This window comes from Cibotium barometz, chromosome 56 (assembly GCF_041138505.1).
Source record: "Cibotium barometz isolate CiBa-2024 chromosome 56, ASM4113850v1, whole genome shotgun sequence".
Classification (NCBI taxonomy): domain Eukaryota; kingdom Viridiplantae; phylum Streptophyta; class Polypodiopsida; order Cyatheales; family Cibotiaceae; genus Cibotium; species Cibotium barometz.
In genome coordinates, this window is record NC_141101.1 from 13949014 (window position 1) to 13972163 (window position 23150).

Here is a 23150-nt window from a genome sequence, read left to right on the forward strand (position 1 = left end):
TACTTCTAAATTTTTAGTATCATTCTTACAATATTCCCAACCCGATGGGCAATCTTCCTAACAGATTGCCTGGTCGTTTGTGCAAATAACTGCACATGTTTGATCCTTTTGTGCTAATTTATGTAACCTTAGGTGAGGACTGTATGTCTACGTTTCACTTCAGGTGAGGACAATTTTTGTGCTTGGGTTTCCACCTGATGTCAAAGAGAGGGAGCTCCAAAATTTGCTGAGATGGTGGCCAGGCTATGAAGCTTCTCAAATGAACTTCAAAGGTGAACAGCCTATGGGTTTTGCCCTCTTTAGCTCAGCTGAAATGGCTTTATCTGCACGAGATGCACTTCAGGTACTTTTTACTACCCGATGCCCTCCATGAGTTTCCTCTAATTTGGCTTAAATTTGTCATCAAATAGTGTCCCTTTTTGAATTTTCCTGCAAAAGTGTCCTTCATACAAAGCTTCTATCTCAGGTTTTGAACATCCAATATAACTTCATTATGTCTACTTGCGTATTAATCAATTAATTAGATATGTAACATCTCAGTCTCGAATCCTCTAAAAATCTCTACAATGTCATGACGTCACAATTGCTGAAGGTATGTTGTGATTTGTAATTTGTAATGTAGGAGGGAAAGAGTCGTGCTTAATTTTGTAAGAACTGAATTGCTTTACTATGCTATCATGCTTTCAGATTGGACTGTGAACATAGCAAGTAAAACTTATGTAGTCCTCTCAACTTCTCAAATCTCTTGTAGTAGGAAAACCATGGACTGATCTGCATCAATTGCTGCTGTTCGGGCTGCGTCTTTAGGGCTGAATCTGGTGCACTTCAAGACTGATCATCTGTGGATTTTTTGTGCATGGACCAATGCCCTTGCCTCGAAACTTCGGCATTTGGGGGTTAAGTCGAGTGATATCTCACATTTTTGGCATTGCGAAAAATTTTCTTGAAGATGTTCACTACGTTGCATAATCAAGATAATGGTGTGCAAGGCTCAAAAATCATGCCCGTGCTCTAGCATCTTGAAAACCAAGAAGTATGTAACAGGCTTGGTCTGTAAATCTGTGTGCGCACGTGTGTGCACTTCGCATGCAAATACAGCAAAGAGTTCTGAGATGGGCTGGCCCCCTCTGTCGGGGTTTTCTTTTATTTCAGTAAATCGGTGTACAGTACTTTGCTGATGCACAGTGTTGTTGTCAAGCCCCCAGGCTAACAGACCCTGTGATTAAGCATAAACACAAAGGAAAACACACACAGACGCTCTCCACCCAACCTTGGAGCCGTTTAGGCTACCCCCGAGCACAAGGGGGATAGTAGCATCTAAGACATAGCTCCATGTGCAAAGTCCTTGGCGTCCCATATCACCATCACACCCCCATCGGATGCAAGCATGGAGTAGTCTCAAGGCCTGGAATCTAGGTCTGAGGAGCTCTCTCTCAAATTGACTCATAAAATCACTCATATAGGCCTCCTATAAACCAGGGGCCAAATATGTTGGATGGGGGAGTAGATGCTCTGCAGCGCGCACACAGACACACATACAATCGTATAAAGCTGAGAGAAAGAAAGAAAGAAAGAAAGCTGTATTAACGTCTACTAGAGGTCGAACTCGACCTATGAGACAGATCAATGTACAACTGTCAATGTCTTCTGGATGTCCAGAAAAAAAAGGACAAAATGAACATGAAATAAACTATGAAAGTACTGAGCTAGTGGGGGGGTGTGATGGATGGAGCACTAGTGCTAGAGGCTCAGTATGCAACCTATATGCGCAGGGTATACAAGAGTGCAATGCAGATCTGTCTAGCTCCAACTAGTACCATAAATGGGGGTGTAATATGTGATACATAGGCGATGGTGAGGCAAAAATACCTCGGGGCATGATCTCTGGGTGTGAGTGTAAGCAGGCTAGCCGCTCCTGGATATGGTGCTGATGTCGAGCCCGTATCTCTGTCATCTCCCTCTGATGTAGTCTGGGAGTTTGGTAGCCTGGTGCTCTCGGTCTTCGTCTGGCTCGGAGGTCCGCAGCGCGCTGAAGTGTAACCCCTTCCTGTGTCAGGATAGGCACTGGGATAGATCAATAGTGCGTATGGTGGTCATACATGAAGTAGGCGCAAAAGTCTCATCACAGTCAATGCCCTCTCTCTGGGCATACCCTTTGGCGACTAAATGAGCCTTACAACGATCAATGGAGCCATCAGGCTTGCGTTTCAATTTATACACCCACTTTGTGCCGATAGCATGCTTGCCTGTGTAGGCAAGTCACATAGCTCCCATGTAGCATTCTTTTCAATGGAGGCCAACTCTGAACGTATGGCTATCATTCTCAATGCATCAAAATGAGAAAGTGGCTCCTCATTACATGCGGTAGCAACGAGGGTTGTGTCAACAAAATGAGATGTTGAGAGGCAGCACGTGTACGACTTGGCATAAGTGTAAGCAACTTGCTGTCACGCAAGGTGTCAGTGAGCCAGTGGGGAACTCTCTGTGAGTCACGAATGGTTGCATCCTCTTCAACCAATGCATCACCCATGGCATCCTGATCAAAGCGTGGTAGATCTGGAGCAACAGGAGGAATGTTGAGCTACTGATTTTCAGCAGCAATGGGAGGCTGATTTGTAGCCAAAGTAGGCTCAATAGGTTCAGCACCTGTACCAAATAATGGCAGCAATGTATCAAAGACATCAGGGGCATCGATTGATGGCTGTAGCCTACATGAAAGCATAGGTTTGGATGCATATTCATCAAAGATGACATCTCTGGACTCAATAATCTTCCTGGTGGAAGGTACATACAGCATGTATCCTTTGCTCTCACTGTTATACCCTACAAAAATACATTTCAATGTCTTTTCTTCAAGTTTATGTCTTTTCTATGTTGGACCACTATCCCTACTCTTTATATTTTCCGTTGTTTTGGTGCTTTTTGCATATTATTCATTAAAATGAATTTGGACAACTCTACCCACCATCACCCGAGTTTGTTCCTCTTTGTCAACAAATGCATGATTTGCGGGAGCAAATGAATTCATTCATGAATGATATCCACACCATGATAACACCTATAGTACCTCAGTCGTTGTAGTCATAATGTGGTTAGTTTTCAACTTGTCAAGAGGTTAAAAATGAAAACTCAACCCTCGCCATATCAGTACATAGTTGAGCTAGTAGATGGTAAAGAAACTGAGGTTGGGATCAAGAGGTTGTAGGCCTTGGTCTCACCATTTAATCCTACTTTTAGGAGCTCAACTTTGATATTACTTGATTAGCACGTTTTAACGTTACGCTAGGGAAGGAATGGCATGCATGGAAGAAGCCTCTTATTGACTTCACAACGCATGTCTATCAATTTATGCATGAGGGAAGGACGCATCATATAAAAGGTGAGCTAGATCTACCCAAGAAGGCATTAATTACTGCTACTTTTTAGGTTGGGTTCAAAAAGTTTCAAGTGTTATAGACACACATGAAAGTGGAACTCCAACTTGTAATGTCACAACATCTTTGCAAGAGAAAATTCTAGCAAAATTTTTTGATGTTTTCAGATCTGACCTGCCCTCTTCTTTGCCTCCACGCCGAAATGTGGAGCATCGAATAGAGCTTGTGCCTGGTGCAACTACGGTTAATAGACCTCTGTACCGGATGAGTTTGGTTGAGGAGAATGAGGTGTTGAAAGTGATTGAGGAGTACCTAGCAAAAGGACTCATTCGCCCCAGTTTCTCACTGTTCGCTTCTTCGGTTTTGCTAGTTAAGAAAAAAGATGGTTCTTATCGAATGTGTATTGATTACAGAGCCTTTAATAAGCTTACTGTAAAACATCGATATTCAATGCCTAGGATCAATGATTTGATAGACGTTCTAGGTGGAGCTAAGGTCTTTAGTAAGATAGATTTAAAAAGTGAATCTCCTTACGTTCACTTGTTTCCCATCCTTATATGAGGCGAGTCTATATCTAGCCCGTCGTGGTTGTATTTAGCCCTTTGTGCCTTTTTTTCTTTAACTAATAGAAGGATATTTTTTCCGGGGAAAAAAAAATAGATTCGTATTAAAGACGAAGATGTATCTAAGATTGCTTTTCATACTCGTTTTGGTCATTATTAGTACCTTGTAATGCCATTTGGGCTTACTAATGCGGCAACCACATTTATGATGTTAATGAATGATGTCTTTAGGCCATTCATGGGTAAATTTGTGGTGGATTTTATTGATGACATTTTGGTTTATAGTAAATGTTTACTGGAGCATGAACCACACTTGTTTACAGTATTTGGTGTGCTCAGGGAAAATGTGTTGTATGCTAATTAACAAAAGACTTTCCTATGTCAAGAGGAAGTTGAATATTTAGGACACATTATATTAGCGCTAGGTGTAAAGATGGATCCGAAGAAAGTAGCAGTGATCTTGGTATGGCTTGTTCCGCAGGATATTATTGCGCTCAAATCTTTCTTCGGACTATTTGGTTTTTTTATAGAAAGTTTATTATTTTCTATTTTGAAATAGTAGTGTCATTGACTGACTTGTTGTAAGCAACTGTTATTTACGTCTGGACTGACATTCAACAGCAAAGGTTCGATAAGTTAAAGCAGGCGGCTGCAACTGCACCTGTGTCGAAGATCGTGGATCCATTCATTACCTTTTGTCATTGAGACCGATGCTAGTAGCATTGCCATAGGAGCTGTGCTAAGCCAAGAAGGCCGATCAGTGGCTTTTGAAAGTAAGAAACTCAGTAGTTCATAACGCAAGTGGCCCACACATGAGCTTGAATTGTGTGCAGGTATACACGCACTAAAGGTGTGGAGGCATAACTTGTATAGAGCTGAGTTTAAGGTATACATGGATCATGATACACTGAAGCATTTTTGTAATGAACCGGATTTAAGAGGCCGTTAGGCAAGATGGGCTGAATTGATGCAAGAATTTCACATGGAAATCTTGTATAGATGAGGAAAAGAAAATGTTGTTGCCGATGCATTGTCTCGAATAATGTATGAGATGAGTTTCAATATAGTCGAGAATGAGATCATTCATAGAATATGTGAAGCTCAACAAGCGGATCCGTATGTTCAATCGTTATGGAAAAAGGCTAGCCAAGCAAATAAGGAATTAGCTTCGTCTGATTTATTGTCAGGTAAACGTAGATTTACCATTGAGAAAGGAATTCTCAAGAGGAACGGCAAGGTATGCATTCCGGACTCAGATAATTTGAGGGTATTAGTGACACGAGAATGTCACGATAGTCCACGTGTTGGACACTCGGGAATAAACAAAACAATTAAGCTCATTACACGTTTCTACTGGTGGCCAGAGTTAAAGAAACATGTTAATCATTATGTGACACATTGTTTACAGTGTCAGGTTACTAATTCGAGCGTGTGAAGTTGCCCGGATTGTTACACCTGTTGCCTATTCCAGAGAGGAAATGACAGTATTTCCATGGATTTCATTATGGGTTTGCTCAAAATCAGAAAAGGTTATAATGCTATCTTTGTCATTGTGGATAGATTATCTAAGATGGCACATTTTGTTCCTACTACGAACAAGGTTGAAGATCTGCAAGTAGCAGAATTATTGATTGCCAATGTGTTTAGATTACATGGCTTGCCAGAATCCATTGTGTCGGATAGAGATCCGCGTTTTACAAGTAATTTTTGGCAGCATGTTTTTAGTAAACTTGGCACGCAACTCTGCATGAATAGCAGTGAACATCCACAGACTGGATGGTCAGACTGAGAGAGTCAACCAAGTCTTGGAGGATATGTTGAGAGCTTATGTTGGAGAACGACAGAGCGATTGGGAAAAGTATTTGCCTTTATTGGAGTTTGCGTATAATTCGCGCAAGCATTCCTCTACAAACTTTTCTCCATTTGAATTGAATTATGGTTATAATCCATTGATGGAAGGTAAAATTGGATTACCTCAGAAGACACCTAGTGCAGCTGAATTTATGTCTCAGATGCAGTTAAATTTAGCTAGAGCTCGAGATTATTTCCGTTGGGCTACGGATCGAGTGGTTAAGTATGCTAATCCTAAAAGGATAGCTCGTTCTTTTAAAGAAGGGGAGAAAGTGTTTCTACTTGCTCCTCGGAGAATGGAGACGCTTCGTGGCTTATAAGTTAGACTTATCACAAGATTGTCGTGTCCACCTAGTTGTCGCCTAGATATTGTGGGCCGTGGACAATTTTGAAACGAGTCGGAGATGTGGCTTATAAGTTAGACTTATCACAAGACTGTCGTGTCCACCTAGTATTTCATGTGAGTCGATTGAAGCGTTATCTTCACGACGGTGATAATTTAGTTGATGTTATGATTACTTTGCAAGAACCTGATCGAGAAGATCATGGACCAGAACAGATCTTGGAACGAAGAGAAAGACGATTGCGAAATCATACTTTTTGCGAGTTCCTTGTAAAATGGAAAGGACATTCTTAGATAGATGCAACTTGGGAAATGGAATTTCAGTTTCGAAAGCGTTATCCTCAGTTTATCATCGAGGACGATGATTCCTAAAAGGGGGAAAGAATGTTACGACCCTTACACGTGGCAACATGTGGGATACGTACATTGTTACGTGGGATTTACACGCCAGTAATGCGTGGGACACGTGGACGTTGCGTGAGTAAACCAATGGTAGCATACTATTGCACATCATGGCTTATAATAATAAGTGTGAACGGGTAACGTTCGTGGGTGACGGTTGTAGGCCAAAGACCCATTGATGTGTAGCTACCAGCGGGGACACATGGGGCACATGAGTATGGTGTGTGACCGGTAAGGTACACACTGGACGCCCGGGGTCACTGGTATATGTAACGGTTGGGTGGTTAAACATGGTATGCCAAGCTAGGTTTATTTTTGCTATTCTTGAGTTCGTCTTCTTCTCTCTCATGTTTTTTGCATGAGGCTAGATACAGAGACCTTGCCTGCCTTGCATGGAGATCTTACATCCGCCAACAACAACTGGGGGTAGTCCTAAAAGAACTCTTCATCCGGCCGTACTGTATGAATGCTCCAATGTCTGTCGGCTGGCTCATACTGCTGTCCAGGACTGTGAACAGCCCTTGGACATGCCAATAAAGCCAAGGACTGGCCCTTTAGCTGACCCAATGCTTATGTTTATGCAAAAAATGGATCGCCCGCCTCGTGTGGCAAAGATGCTAATAAGAGTGACAACGAGAAGCCCAAGAAGAAGGTCAAACATAATTATTGTCGGAAGCCAGGACACTACATTAATGAATGCAGAAAGAGGCTTGCTAAGGAAAAGGAGAAGAAAGACTTCGGATTATCTGTGGTGGCTGGTCCATCAGCTCCTAGTGTTGAAAAGAAGGAAACATGTAACTATGCTCAAGATGACTGAGCATTCCAGGTTCAGTGTATCTATGCAAGCACATTACATCACAGCGCCATTTATTGACCTCATTGGGAGATGCAACCAAGGGGGTTATTGTTACATGTGCTAATTCCTCTTATCATGTTAAAGGAGTTGGGAAGATTGTGCTCACTGCTCAGTGCTGCCAGTGGTGGGACAATCACGCTATCAAATGCATTGTATTTAATCTTGAGGATTTTAAGCCTGTGTCTACATGAGCTGAGACAAGTGCCAGGCTTAGCATTCCAGATTTTGGAGAGCCTTTTGATCACACTTTATACTAGTAGGTTGTTGTATGCTTGATCTACTTATGCAATACGCGGCCAGACATTCAGTATGGGGTGTCAAGTTCAGTAGATATATGCATTGCCTAGGTACCAAGCATTGGTAGGCTGTCAAGCAGGTTTTCCGCTACTTATAGGGAACCTTATCTTCTCTTATCTTAAGGTAAGAGTCAACTCCTCCTTTTCTTTTCATGCTTATGGGCTTTGCGTGCTATCTCGCGCGCGCGCGCGTGGGGGGGGGGGTGTTCTCTGCATGCTTTCAATGATTTCGATTGGGCAGGATGCTACGACACTAGGATGTCCACTAGCGGCTTTTGCTTCTATCTTGGTGATTCATGTATATCATGGCTCAGCAAGAAGCAGCCAACAATGGCCACTTCGAGCTGAGAAGCTGAGTACAGGGCAGCTTTTACAGTTATAGTTGAGTGTGTATGGCTCAGACGCCTTTTGGTTGATTTGAGTATCGGTGGATAGTCATCCTCCATTTGTATCTTTATTGACAATCAGAGTGCATTGGTAGTTGCGAGGAACCCAATGTTCCATGCTCGCACTAAGCACATTGAGGTGCATTATCATTATGTCAGGGAGAGGCTCTCTGTAGGAGAGATCAGCTCCTGCAGAGAGCTAATCTCTCATTGTCCATATCCTTGTACATGTTCGCATCATCACTCCATGGGGGTTTGTAGACATTTATGTCACAGGCAGTGATGTGTGCATGTGTACACCCTCTCATCCACTTATGACTCATGAGGTGTACTTTATCTTTTGTACTTGGGCACATTTCCCTATCATTCAATCTATATTGAGTTGTATGCCTCTCACTCTCTCTTTTGAGACTATCACTGTGCATACGCTTGCGCTTTGTTGTTGCAAACCCTAACCCTAAATCTGCATTTCATCCAACAACTTATATGTGAGCAAAGCTATAAGGGAAATCTGGCAGTGGTCTTTTTGTGTATAACACACTGTCATAAAGTCATCTTCCTCCTCTGCTATACGTTGCCTAGTATAAACCAACACGTTGTCGAACTTCATAAGAGAGGAACCCCAACGCATACAAAATAAATGCACCTAAAGAAACCTTTTCTCACATATGAAAGCTATAGCTTCTCTCATAGGAAACATTGAGATGAGCCGAATGTGCATGAGAAAGCATATACGTGCGCCAAAGGTATCGAGGAAATTTGGTAAGGGTCAATTGTGTATAGCGCACTGTCTCATAAAGACATCCTCCTCCTCAGTCATACGTCGCCTAGTATAAACTAGCACATTGTCGAACTTCGTAAGACAAACCCCAACATAGGTTCATTCTTGGTCATCCGATCTCGGAAAGAGATATCTACTCTCTAGAACCATAACTCACACATTTTGGAAGTACTAGTAAAACTAGTGCACCTCAAGGAAAATAAATTGGCACTATGGCCCATTCTCCACATGCTGATAACTATAAAGCTATCGCACGTGATTATAGAGAAATCACATCAATCAAGCTTAAGCCATACGTCCTTGAGACCAGAAGTGTGCACTCAACAAAAATGTGCCCAATCATCTCCATGATCCCTCTATACAACAAACAAGATCATGGGAAACCAGATTGTGGAACTAAGGTTACAATCAATAATTTCAAAATAGGCATGATCAATGGTCGTACTGGAAAGTAATGGCAAGTGCAAATAGTTGCTTCTCATTGGTCACTAGCACTGTGCTATGACTCAGCTTGGTTGCGATTGAAGTAACAACCTTGACGGAATTCCTTCGTCAATGGCTTTCGGATTGACATCTATTATGGCAATAGACAATCTATCTGAGATTAACGGACGATAGCCTTGAATCTAAGGGTGTAGGAAGGAATCAATGTATCAATTGTGATAATTATGACAAGCGTGCCCTCAAAAGTCTAGAAAGTGCAAATCACCATCCAAAGTCATGCTATCGTTCCTTCACATCATTTTGTGGTACACACGAGGTAGCCTACGATTCTAAGGATCCACACAAAAAGAATGTGGGTATGCATGGGTCATGGAATAAGAATTAGAAGATACCAGACACATCAAACAAACTCAAGTTCATTTTGGGCAAGACCAGCCCAAAAAAAGCTCTCGGGCCCGTTGAGGTTGTCGGTCTCTGTAACATGCAGCGGAAGTATTCGTCATTAAGGATCCTGTCACACAAATTCTCACACCGTCTTCTGTATCCTGAGTTTCGCGAGTTTAGCAATCCACTTTATGACTTCAAACTTTAAGAGATTTGAGAGAAAGAGAGATAGAAACTTTACACCGTATGGGGTCCCGAATTACCCACTGAAGGGCCCCCTATCTCGTTACCAGAATAGTATTTGCTTTATTACTTTAAAGAGACCGACTTTGGACTGACGATAAGCCAAACGCAAGATCTCTGAGGACCAAGAGTCGGGCTGGATTGTACATGTCTGTAGAAGCACCAACGATGACCAATCTCGAGCCTATGCACTCTTCCCAATGGATGTCGGAAGGCTGCAAATCTGAGGCTGAGAGAAGGGGCTGATTGGGACTGTTCTAGGCTATGTATGTACTATGAATGCTGAAAATAAGTATGAATGCTGAGTTTTACCTTCACCAAGTGGCTATAGCAAAACGATACAGATAAGGATGCTGAAAACTGTATGTACGCTGAAAACGCAAGGTGATCTGTAGGGCTGAATGCTGTAGATGCTGTGTTTTGCTGAATGAAGGCTGAATGCTCAAGTGTTAATGCTTCTATATGCTGATGGACGGAACACTGATGGCTGATAGGCTGAGTGCTCCAATCGCTTATGCTCCTTGGGCTGAAGGCTCCAAGCGTTGAGGTCTTTTGGGCTGAATATGAGATAAATGATGGAATGGTGAAATGCTCAACTATTTATATGGACTCTAGATGCTGTTCGGTTGGCTGAAGGGCTGGCCGACTGTAGCTATTTATCCTACGCAACTTGTGCATGATGAATAAATGGTATTACATGTTGGAAATTATGGGAAAAATGCCAGATAAATTCTAATAAATGCTAGATGTTATCTGAAGGCTTCTGCACTGGATGAATGATATGCAATATGTAGAGTGCTTTCTAATGCAAATCCTAAGGCTTCTACTGACTCTACATGCATGAATGCATCTCTTCAAGTGGGTTAAGGGACTTGGACTGACTGACTGACTGTCTAAGGCTGAGGGGACTGACCTGTGCTTGACTTATCTTGGACTGAGGATTACAATGGGGTCACGACGTACGACAAATATCATCCTAAAGGGTGCTAATAATGTACAATGTTGCATTGCTGATGATGAGCCATCTTGTCACCATGCACTAAGGTGCGTGCTCCCGAGTGGCGAGCTCAGCCTGACGCCGGTCTTCTTCGATCCTGCGTTGGGCTTTCTCATAGTCTTGTCTATCTGCTTTTTCTTGTTGCTTTCTTGCTTCAGCTTTTGCTTTTTCTTCTCTCGGTCGAGTCTTGTCTTCTCGTCTTTGTTGTTCCATCTGAAAGAACAGGGAGATGTAGTCGAGGGTAACTAGAGGCGGAGGAGGACGTGCGGCTATTGCCTCCAAGAGTTGGAGATGCTCCATGAGAAGCTGGTTCTGAACTCTGAGCAGAGCTATGGTGTCTGCGGTAATCGGAAGAGCAAGGTCTCCTTCGGGGGAGATATCTTTCGGCTGATGGATACTCTCCTCTGTAGGCATGATGCTGAAGTCGATGGTCGTGCCGGAACACAATCTGACCATCCAAGGATGCCCTCACGCTAGGATACGGTGTGTGTGGACAAGCTGAATCTGATACCAATGTAACATGCAGTGGAAGTATTCGTAATTAAGGATCCTGTCACACAAATTCTCACACCGTCTTCTGTATCCCGAGTTTCGTGAGTTTAGCAATCCACTTAATGACTTCAAACTTTAAGAGATTTGAGAGAGAGATAGAAACTGTACACTGTATGGGGTCCCGAATTACCCACTGAAGGGCCCCCTATCCCGTTACTGGAGTAGTATATGCTTTTATTACTTTAAAGAGACTGACTTTTGACTGACGATAAGCCAAACGCAAGATCTCTGAGGACCAAGAGTCAGGCTGAAGTGTACACGGCTTTAGAAGCACCAATGATCTCGAGCCTATGCACTGTTCCCAATGGATGTAGGAAGGTTGCAAATCTGAGGTTGAGAGAAGGGGCTGATTTGGACTGTTCTAGGCTATGTATGAATGCTGAAAATGAGTATGAATGCTGAGTTTTACCTTCACCAAGTAGTTATAGCAAAACGATGCAGATAAGGATGTTGAAAACTCAAGGTGATCTGTAGGGCTGAATGCTGTAGATGCTGTGTTTTGCTGAATGAAGGCTGAATGCTCAAGCGTGAATGCTCCTATATGCTGATGGATGAAACACTGATGGCTGATAGGCTGAGTGCTCCAATCGCTTATGCCCCTTGGGCTGAAGGCTCCAAGTGTTGAGGTCTTCTGGGCTGAATATGAGATAAATGATGGAATGGTGAAATGCTCAACTATTTATATGGACTCTAGATGCTGGTCAGTTGGCTGAAGGGCTGGCTGACTGTAGCTATTTATCCTACACGACTTGTGCATGATGAATAAATGGTATTACATGCTGGAAATTATGGGAAAAATGCCAGATAAATTCTAATAAATGCTAGATGTTATCTGAAGGCTTCTGCAATGGTCTATATGCAATGGATGAATGATACGCAATATGCAGAGTGCTTTCTAATGCAAACCCTAAGACGTCTACTGACTCTACATGCATGAATGCATCTCTTCAAGTGGGTTAAGGGACTTGGATTGACTGACTGACTGTCTAAGGCTAAGGAATGACCTACGTAGCTCGTGCCTGACTTATCCTGGACTGAGGATTACAATGGGGTCATGGCGTATGACAAATATCATCCTAAAGGGTGCTAATAATGTACAATGTTGCACTGCTGATGATGAGCCATCTTGTCACCATGCACTACAGTGCAGAGTGCATGTGATAGTCTCCGCTTTGTATATATATATTGGTCAAGGGTTTTTAAGGAAACTACCCATCTACCCTTGTATATTTTGGATATCAAGCAACAATTTTTTGGATTTAAGTACAGTCGTCCAAATAAAAAACAACAAACTGTTAGATATCAATCAAAGATAGACGGAACACAAAGTGCGTCACTTCATCTATGCAACCAAGAGTTCACATGCGCTCGGATCTTCTCCATTGAATCACCCAGCTTAGTTGTGTGTTTTAGGGACATAACATGCAATTATGGCTACTACAGACAAAATCCCCAATTTCGTTTCTAGCCTAAAAACTCAGTCCTAATCTTTTGAAATTAGCTCCAAGTTCAGGCCCAATATTCTGAATTTATATATACATAAGGTGTTGTGTTGATTTAGGTAATACTTCACGTATTAGTATAAAGAAAAAACATGAACACACTTAATGTGCCATATTTTTCAGTACTTTGCATACTCATACCATACATGTGCCACAAGTACCGTATGTGAAGTTTTGTACAACCTTGCTTTTAAGTGTGGTATCAAAATGCCACGATGCTACCCATATTGTGCTGTCACGCTTCAGCCATGTACTGTGTGATCAAGTGTGAGGGAGGGAGGGAGGGGGTATTTACACGAACATTGTTTTCATTTTGCAGAACTTGGTCTTTGATCCAGAAGCAAATTCTGTACTGCGGGCGGAGATGGCAAAAAAGAATCTGTATGTGAAACGTGGTAAGAAAATTGTATTTTTTTCCTTTGTTTGATGATTGAATTATGAGTCAGTAAACTTGGTGATTGAATTATGAGTTGGTGAATTGTCATGTTTATTTCCTCCATAGTCATGGGGTTCTTTTCGTAGCACCGAAATTTAATCACACTTAGACTTGACTTTGTCCACTTAGTTTACTAGTGATAATTCAAGCTTTCTGAGTGTAAGTTCTACACCCACTATTGGGCACTAATGACGTTAGTAGGGATGTCGTAGTATCTAGTCCATACTATGCATAATGGAGTTGATAGTTATATAGTCTTGTGGGTTGACTACCATGAGTATATAACATGCACATTCCTAAAAGGTGAATTTGGGCATGTTCCTGGATTCATCTAGGTATATATATATATATATACATACAACCTTCTTAAGGGGTAATGATACAAGTTAGCAAAAGGAGGGGAGGCTCCCTCAATGGTTGGCCACTCTTTGAGGGAGGCTACATCAAAGGGGGTATGAGAAGGGAGGGGGGTCCCAGCCACACAGATGCCAAACTACACCGGACTCCCCTCGATTGAGAAACAGACCTGAGCTCTAGTGGGTAGAAAGGCAGCCCGACACTGCCCGACACTCCGAGTCACGTTTGGGACACTTCAAGTGAGAGGTCCGTGCAGATGGGACAGGTGGTGTCTGCTGGGAGGGTGACATTGTCCTCGATGACCTTCCTACACCTCACCCCTGTTAACGACCACGATAGAATCCCAGAAGGAAGGTCAATTACGGAGGGTGGATGTGTGGTAGTGTGTGCACAGAGAGAGAGCTTGAGAGAATGATGGGACAAAGCTCGAGAGAAAGACAACAGAGAACTCACACATTAATAGGAAGAGGTAATTTTTTGGAAGTTTAATGACCTCCCTGCCGATGATATGTTGATGTAGGCCTTTTGCGTTGATGTTGCCAGGCTGATGTCACTTGCGCCAAGTGATGGGTAGACTTTTTGGGCTTGGGAGCCAGGGCAAAGTACCCGAAACTGCACGAATTGGAAGCTGTAATGATTCATGAAGAACCCCCATATTTTTGTTGATGTAGCATGGTCATTTTGACACAGAAGGCTTTCTTAAAAAAAAGTCCCAAAACTTTGTCGGTGTAGGGTCTTCAATTTCACGATTTTCTCAAAATTTGAGAAAAGCCCCAAATTTTGGATGGGGTAGAAGCTGTTATTAGGCCAAATTTTCCCTAATTTCTAAAAAGCCGCAAATTTTTGTAGAGGTAATATTAGCCTTTGATTTGATGATTTAATCAACATTTATGTAAAATCCCCAAATTTTCCAGATTGTAGTAGCCTCAAATTTGCAATAAGATAAAAGAGCCATGGGTCCTTTGCCCAAGTTGTCTCTCAAAAAATATTTGTAACGAGTGTTCGAGAGACCGAGATAAGTGAAAGTCATGAGTAGTCAAGCTCTTTTGCCTAGACCTTTGAGTCTCTGCATGTCCATGCTTGTTAAGCCTTTGAGCCATGCTTGATGAATCTCTGAGCCTTTTGCACCAAGCTCAGTGGCCTGTGAACCACGCTTACTAGCCTCTGAGTTTGTAGTAGGGAACATGTCTTAGATGGAGCATTAGAGTGCAGTGTTGAGCCCAAATCACTGTGGCTATTCAAGGTTGTCTCAAGTCACTCGACCATCACTCTGAAGGGGTGTTTGTTGGGTATTTCGGTGTGTCTATGTGTGTACCCATCGTGTACGTGTACCCCTGTTTGTTTACCCACATGTGTGTGAACATCCTTAAGGGCTAAGTGTGTTAGTGTGTGTGAACCAACGCTTAGGTGTGGATAAGATAAGTGTGCCGTGTGTCACTTGTCTAGTATGTGTGTGTGATTGGATTCCCTTGAGTCAAAACAGAAGGCTTTTAGCCTATGAAAGCATGTAGTTGCTGTCCGCTTTAACACATCTAATCAAGCTTTATTGATTCGTGCAAATACTCTCTCTCTCTCTCTCTCTCTCTCTCTCTCTCTCTCTGCGCTCCCTTTCCCCACCCACTTCTTTGCTGTTCGCTTCGATTCTCTCTCTGTGCTCCCTTTCCCCACCCACTTCTCTGCTGTTCGCTTCGCTTCTCTCTCTTCACCCCCTTTCTCTTCGCTTCTCTCTCTGCGCTCCCTTTCCCCACCTGCTTCTCTGTTGTTCGCTTCGCTTCTCTCTCTGCGCTCCCTTTCCCCACCCGCTTCTCTACTGTTCGCTTCGCTTCTCTCTCTTCGCCCCCTTTCTCTTCGCTTCTCTCTCTGCGCTCCCTTTCCCCACCCGCTTCTCTACTGTTCGCTTCGCTTCTCTCTCTGCGCCCCCTTTCTCTTCGCTTCTCTCTCTGCGCTCCCTTTCCCCACCCGCTTCTCTGGTGTTTGCTTCGCTTCTCTCGCTCTCTCTGCGCTCCCTTTCCCCACCCGCTTCTCTCCTGTTCGCTTTGCTTCTCTCTCTGCGCCTTCTCTCTCTTCGCCCCCTTTCTCTTTGCTTCTCTTCCTGCGCCTTCTCTCTCTTCGCCCCCTTTCTCTTCGCTTCTCTCTCTGCTATTCGCTTCGCTTCTCTCTCTGTGCCCCTTTTCTCTTTGCTTCTCTCTCTGCGCTCCCTTTGCCCACCCGCTTCTCTGCTGTTCGCTGCGCTTCTCTCTCTCTGCGCCTTCTCTCTCTTCCCCTTTCTCTTCACTTCTCTCTCTGCTGTTCTCTGTGCTATTCGCTTCGCTTCTCTCTCTGCACCCCCTTTCTCTTCGCTTCTCTCTCTGCGCTCCCTTTCCCCACCCGCTTCTCTGCTGTTTGCTTTGCTTCTCTCTCTGCGCCTTCTCTCTCTTCGCCCCCTTTCTCTTCGCTTCTCTCTCTGCGCTCCCTTTCCCCACCTGCCGTTGCTCAGGCTCCCAAGGCAGCAACATACCTGCTTGCTGCTACTTGCCTCCCCACTTGCAACTGGCCATCCATGGGGGCCACCAGCTGAGGAGCAAATTCAGTACTAGAAGGGGGACCCCTTCAGTCCAACATGGACAGCTCGCCGGCAACAAGGACTAGAGGTGAGAAGGAGAGGAAATACAGCTCAATTTGGGCGAGCTCACAGAAGATCGGCGACCCCCATATCAAAACATGCCTGACCACCATGAGAGAAGTATGCAAAATGCAAGATACTGACATTGAGCACCTACAAAAGAAGCTCGGGGAGAACAAGGATAGTGATGACCTTGGGCATGAGTTGCGTGCCTCCATGCAAGAGGAGATGGATAGGTGGAAGGCAGACATGCAGGCATACATGGCAACTCAGCTACGCAAGATGCAGGAGGGAATGGTCCAAATGTTGGACGCAAAAACCAGCCACCACACCTCACTAATCACGGAGCTGGAAGCCCAAGTCGCCACCCTGTGGAAAACGAGACCTTGAGGACGTGTACTCAATTCGAAGGAGGAGAGATTCAACTATCCCTCAATGATGAGCTGAATACACTTAGAGTGGAATTGAAGACCCTCCAGGAACAAGAGGAGAAGAAGGCAAACGAGGCAACCACATGGACCGAGGTGGTTAAGAAGACACAAAAACAAGTGGAAGAAGCAGGCAGCTGGATTGAGGTTGCGAAGCAATGGAACCCACCATCATCCCCAAACATCATCAATGACACACTTGAAGAGGAGAAAAGAAGGAAGATTAGGGCATTGAATGTGAGAGTGGTGGGATGGAAGGAAGGAGCCTCGCTGAAAGAGGACGCCATAGCACTATGCAGAAAGCTGGAAATCGCTGATACCCCCTTCGTCGAGGCATGGAGGGTGGGCAAAGACACCACCAAGGAATGCGCACTCATCCTCAAGTTTGCGGGGTTGGAGGCAAGGCAAGCATTCCTTACCAAAAGCCGGGCACTAAAAGGTGAAAAGACTTACCTCGAAGATGATCTCACACTAGCACAGGTGGCACACAGGAGGGAATGCATGCCACGCATCTTGGATGCACGGAAGGCAGGGAAATGGGCAGTGTACAGAAATGGGAGGGTGATCATCACCGAGACAGTGCGAGACCTATGAGACCAAGCTAGAGATTGCGGTTTGGAACTGCAATGGCGCGGCAGGTCTGGTCGAGGAGACATTTAGAGGGAGAGACTTGGTCTTATACATAGAGACTCATCAGTGCCAGGGAGTCAGCTTCCAAAGGTGAGAGGATACAGATGGGAGTCTGTTCACCGCTCACACCCACGCACAGTAGGGGGTACCCGGGGGTCGAGAGGGGTGGCTTTATTGTACAGGGAGTAGCTTCAACATGTGATACAGGTGGTCGGACGGGATGAGGCCACACGGTTTTTGTGGGTGAGGATCCAGGCAGAGAGGGCCCGAGACATCTACCTTGCAGTGTGTTACTTTGCACCCTCCAATTCTAAATATGCCACCCATGGAGAGTCCCCGTACCTGCCCCTTTATGGTGACATTATGAAGTTTTCCAGTCTAGGGGACATCCTCCTGGCTGGAGACTTCAATGCCTGCACCGTAGGTGCATAGGTACCCTTCTTTGAGATAGATGATCCCATGTACCAGGAGATTGACACGATGGGTACAGATCTGGAGCGGACATCACAGGATACAGCAGCCCGCATAGACTATGGAGAGTATCTCTTAGCCCTCGGCAGGGCTCATAGGCTAGCCATTTATAATGGCTTGGCTAGATGGCCTAGATCCATCTCCTTCACCTCCTACCCCTTCGGACATGGTGACAGGATGTAGATTGGGAGAGCACATGATCATGATGGACTCCTCACCGAGCATTTCTCCCATGCTAGAGACACGCTAGCCCCTTTACTGGTTCACATGTTTAACAGGGCTTTATGTGAAGGCTTCCTCGTCAGCTGGTCATCGAATACTATTTTACCTATCTTGAAAGCAGGTGACCCCATGGACCCAAACAACTATAGGACTATCATGATTGGTCACACCTTGGCCAAGATTTATGGTTTGATTTTTGAGCATGAGCTTAGTAGATGGTCTGAGGAGCAGAGACTTAGAGCACCGGGGCAGGCAGGCTTTAGGAGAGGCCAATCCACACTAGATCATATCTTTACACTACGGGGGATCATTGAGGAGGGGAGAGCTCACGGGCAATGGATATACTGCTGCTTTGTGGATTTCTGCAAAGCTTTTGACATTGTCCCACGGGCGAGACTGATCAAGAGACTGCAGGATATGGGAGTGCCAGTAGAGATGCTGTGGGGGATCATTACACTCTATGAGTCAGTCTCACAGGCAGAGTACGGGCTCTAGGAGGTGACTCAGAGATCATACATAGCACTATCGGGGTGAAGCAGGGCTGCCCCTTGTCTCCTACTCTATTTGGTCTATACATCGACGAGATCTCGGATTACATAGACAGACAGGGAGGACCAGGAGCACATTTGGCAGGAGTCTTGATACCAATTCTCTTGTATGCAGATGATATTGTTCTTATTTCTCATTCACCAGAGGGGCTGCAGAGGCATTTTTATGTATTACGGGCCTTTTGCGAGGACAGGGACCTTACTGTGAACCTTGGAAAGACCAAGGTCATGATCTTTAACACCTCCTCACAGTGGATAACTAGATCTGCAGTACAGTTTACATATAGTGGAGAGCCTGTGGAATATGTTACCTCATATGTATACCTTGGGATCACTTTTGCTGGACCTCAGTTCTCAATGCAGAAGGTGGCCGACGCTAGATTGACGAGGGGATATGAAGCCCTTGGCTCGCTAGAGAGGCAATGCTCACAGATACAGTTTCAGGAGCTGAGGACGAAGCTTTGGCTATTTGATACTCTAGTTACACCTGCACTACTGTAGGGTGCCCCCATTTGGGGTCCTAGCTTATACCACAGGAGGAGATAGAGGAGAGAGCTGGCCGAGACAGATACAGAGGAGGTATATGATGGGTGGAAGCCGATGGAGAGGCCCCTAGTGGCGATGATCTCACGCGCATGATTAGGAGTAAACCATCAGTGCCACATGAGATTGTGCAGGCAGAGATGGGCACTGCACCGATAGTCACAGAGGCTCTATTCCAGACAGTGACATACTGGCATAGGCTATGGAAGCTTCCACTTGATAGAAAGCCTCGGCTAGCCCTGGAGTCCTTGAGACAGTTGACGCTTGAGGGAGATACAGAGTGCTGGTATGCACAGGTAGGACTTGGTTTGGCATGCACGATATGCAGATGGAGGCACTCCCCCCCTTCCAGTACACCATAGAGGCCCCGTCATTTGCTCTCAGCCGCACAGAGTGGAACAGGGTTATCAGGAAGGACATTGTCAGACTGGATACTTAGAGGACATGGAGTTCACCTAGTTGTCCACTGGGGACAAAGATGGCATTCTATAGAGATCACCTCCTATGCCTGACAGAGGATGGGTTCATCATCCGTCCACGCTACATGGACATACACCTATCCTTTGGGTGAGATGTGTGATCGGCCAAATCCGCACCTCGTCCCACCAGCTGAGAGCATAGTTCATAACATTCGCGTTTGCTTCATGAAGCAAACGTTTGCAACATATGCGTTTGAAACTTGTCTTTCATACTTGCTTTTTAAAAAAAAAATACTTTCTAAGGTTTTACGTTTTTTGAAAGTTGCTCCGTTTTTTTAATCGAAAATCGGTCCACGCAATGAGCATTTATGTAACTTGTAAGTTGTAACTTTGTAAGTTTTTATAATGGAACTTGGAGAGCTTGAGTTTACAATGTATATTTGTATCTATTTGTCTAAATCTCGTCCTTTCTATGAGGTATTATATTGGTCATGTATGTTACTCGGCCCGGGACTGAAACATACTCGAAACATTCTTACATACCCGAATGCGTATGTGTTTGCTAAACGTATGTTATGAACTATGGTTGAGAGTGGAGACTGCCAGATATGGGCCTAGGGCGGCCGCGCCAGAGGACAGGATATGCCAGCTCTGTCACACAGAGCTCGAGTCAGAGGACCATTACATATGCCGATGCCCCGTGTACTATGAGATTTGGGGGAGGTTCCACTGCCTCTTCCGAGCTGGGTTCGCACCAATTTCCAGGATCATGGACTTCCTAGATCAGAGATGCCTGGGACTTTTTCTTCTAGAGCTCCGTAGACATAGGGAGTCCTTAGTGAGATCCAGATCAGATGTACTTGCTCGAGGACCAGCACAGAGAGCTCTCACTGACTTCTTCCATACCAGCACTCCAAGAACCGATCCACCCATCATACCCAGACCACAAGCTAGTGTAGGAGCTTGGCGCCATTGTGAGGAACCCAGCATTTCATACTCGCACAAAGCACATTGAGGTGCATTATCATTATGTCAGAGAGGCTCATTGTAGGAGAGATTAGCTTGGCTTACGTAAGCCTAGTGGGACGTGCAGTGATAGACTCAAGCATGTGTCCAAGAGATAAAGATATAAAGAGAGGGGAGAGAGAAGGGAATAGGGATCTTGCACAATACACCACATTGAGCGGGGAATAGGCCCCGTCCCCTTTCAGGAATTTATTCAAGAACAATCCACGAGCACGTTGGCCAGGATCATTTAGGTTCAAATTGGACTCAGTGGTGCCGTGTTGGAGCAAGAGCTTAGCTTATATGTTGAGCGAGCAGGTTAACGCTCATCAGGGCAAGCAGGCTTCAAGAGAGCTTTCTCTAGCACTGACCATGTATTCACTTTGAGATGTATGATTGATCAGGCCAGAGTGAGGAAGAGAAAGCTCTATTGCTGCTTTGTGGATTTCCGCAAGGCATTTGACACAGTACCACGAGAGAGGCTCTTTCAGCGCCTGCAGTCTCTTGGCATACCAGCAGATATGACATGGGGCATCTATGCATTATATGAGCAGGTTTTTGGGCGAGTCAGATGTATGTCCGAGACTATTGCTAGCACCATTGGTGTGAAGTAAGGATGCCCACTTTCCCCCACGCTATTTGGGTTATACATTGATGAGGTGGTTGACTTCATTACACGGGGAGGCGGAGATGGAGTTGATTTAGCATGTACCTCAGTACATATTATGCTTTATGCTGATGATATTGTATTAGTGTGCGAGTCTCCAGGAGGTCAACAGCAGCATCTACATGCACTCCATGATTTTTGCACACATAGGGGTCTTACTGTGAACCTTGGGATAACCAAGGTTATGGTCTTTCATACATCGAGACAGGGTAGGAGTCAGCTGACATTCACTCTCGCAGGACACTAAGTGGAGGTGATGACATCATGCGTGTACCTAGGGGTTACCTTCTCTACAGCAGCCACACGCTTCACCGTGGGTTCAGCAGCTAGAGCTAGATTGACGCGGGGATATGCAGCATTGGCTATGCTAGAGAGACAGTGCCACCAGGCGCATTTTCAGGATCCCCGGACGAAGGGGTGTCTATTTGACACATTAGTCACACCGGCAGTGATGTATGGAGCAGCGGTATACATTGATGAGGTGGCTGACTTCATTACACGGGGAGGTGGAGATGGAGTTGATCTAGAAGGTACCTCAGTACATATTATGCTTTATGCTGATGATATTGTATTAGTGTCTGAGTCTCCAGGAGGTCTACAGCAGCATCTACATGCACTCGATGATTTCTGCACACAGAGGGGTCTTACTGTGAACCTTGGGAAAACCAAGGTTATGGTCTTTCATGCATCGAGACAGGGCAGGAGTCAGCTAACATTCACTCTCGCAGGACGCCAAGTGGAGGTGGTGACATCATACGTGTACCTAGGGGTTACCTTCTCTGCAGCAGCCACGCGCTTCACCATGGGTTCAGCAGCCAGAGCCAAATTGACACGAGGATATGCAGCATTGGCTATGCTAGAGAGACAGTGCCACCAGGCGCATTTTCAGGAGCCCCGGACGAAGGGGTGGCTATTTGACACATTAGTCACACCGGCACTGATGTATGGAGCAGCGGTATGGGTGCCAGGACTTGCTACCCATTGGTGGACACAGATAGAGAGACCACAGGCCCTCATGATGGCACGCATGATACGCAGCAAACCGTCGGTACCTCATGACATTATCCGAGCAGGTTTGCTGTGCCTCCTATGATGGTAGAGGCCATATTCCAGACTATAGCCAAAGGACACATTGTCATACAGAGCTTTTGAGGCATCTAGACAGCTGGCTGAGGCATGAGACAGAGGATCATGGTATGCACAGGTCACACATTGGTTCTCACAGCATGGCCTAGACATGGATCATCTACCACCATTCCAGTATGACAGGGATGCACCACATCCGTCTCTCTCATAGTGAGAGGAACAGAGTATTGAGATAGGACCTATGGCAGCTCTATACACGAGGTTACATGCAAGTTGTGACTATAGGGAAGGATATATGGTTTGGTACAGCCCTACTACTGTTTGGGAAAGGGTTTGAGAGATCCATGGTAGCGATGGAGAAGACTTTTTCAAGCAGGGAGGTGTTGTACAGGTGTGCCTTCTCTATGGAATGCTTTGCTGTAATAATGAGAGTTCTTATTTGGAAGTCCTGGGTGAAAGCTTCAAGGGATCCTATTGGTAGAGGATTCTACAAGTTGTACTTCGTACTCAAATTTTGTTCAAGTAAAGAAATATCACAAGGGGTGCCACTGCGTTTTGGGACCAATCGGTGTCCTTGTACTATTTGCAGGAGCATTCTAGCTCCCCCTGTTTGTTTCCTTTTCCAGGTTCCCATGGGTGATGAAGTGTTTTATGTGCGAGTGTTTGTTCCACCGCCCGTCAGATTTCTGAAGGCCGGTTTCATGGTTCCATTGCCGGGATATCGTCGACTTTCTCAAGGAGGCGAGCCCGTGGTTGCTTCAT

The 23150-nt window shown here is 45.0% G+C and overlaps 1 protein-coding gene across 6 annotated transcripts in view; it reads left to right on the forward strand.

Moving 5' to 3' along the window:
• LOC147606927 (uncharacterized) overlaps positions 1 to 23150 on the forward strand; it is a 63903-nt gene that overhangs the window by 25091 nt on the left and 15662 nt on the right. For all 6 annotated transcript variants that reach the window (XR_015264853.1, XM_086791258.1, XM_086791254.1 and 3 more), the window contains exons 2-3: positions 164 to 343; positions 13294 to 13369. Coding sequence is in view for 5 of the 6 variants with exons in the window: in XM_086791258.1 (XP_086647384.1) it covers positions 164 to 343; positions 13294 to 13369 (256 nt within the window). In the remaining variant the exon portion in view is untranslated. The remainder of the gene's footprint in view (positions 1 to 163; positions 344 to 13293; positions 13370 to 23150) is intronic.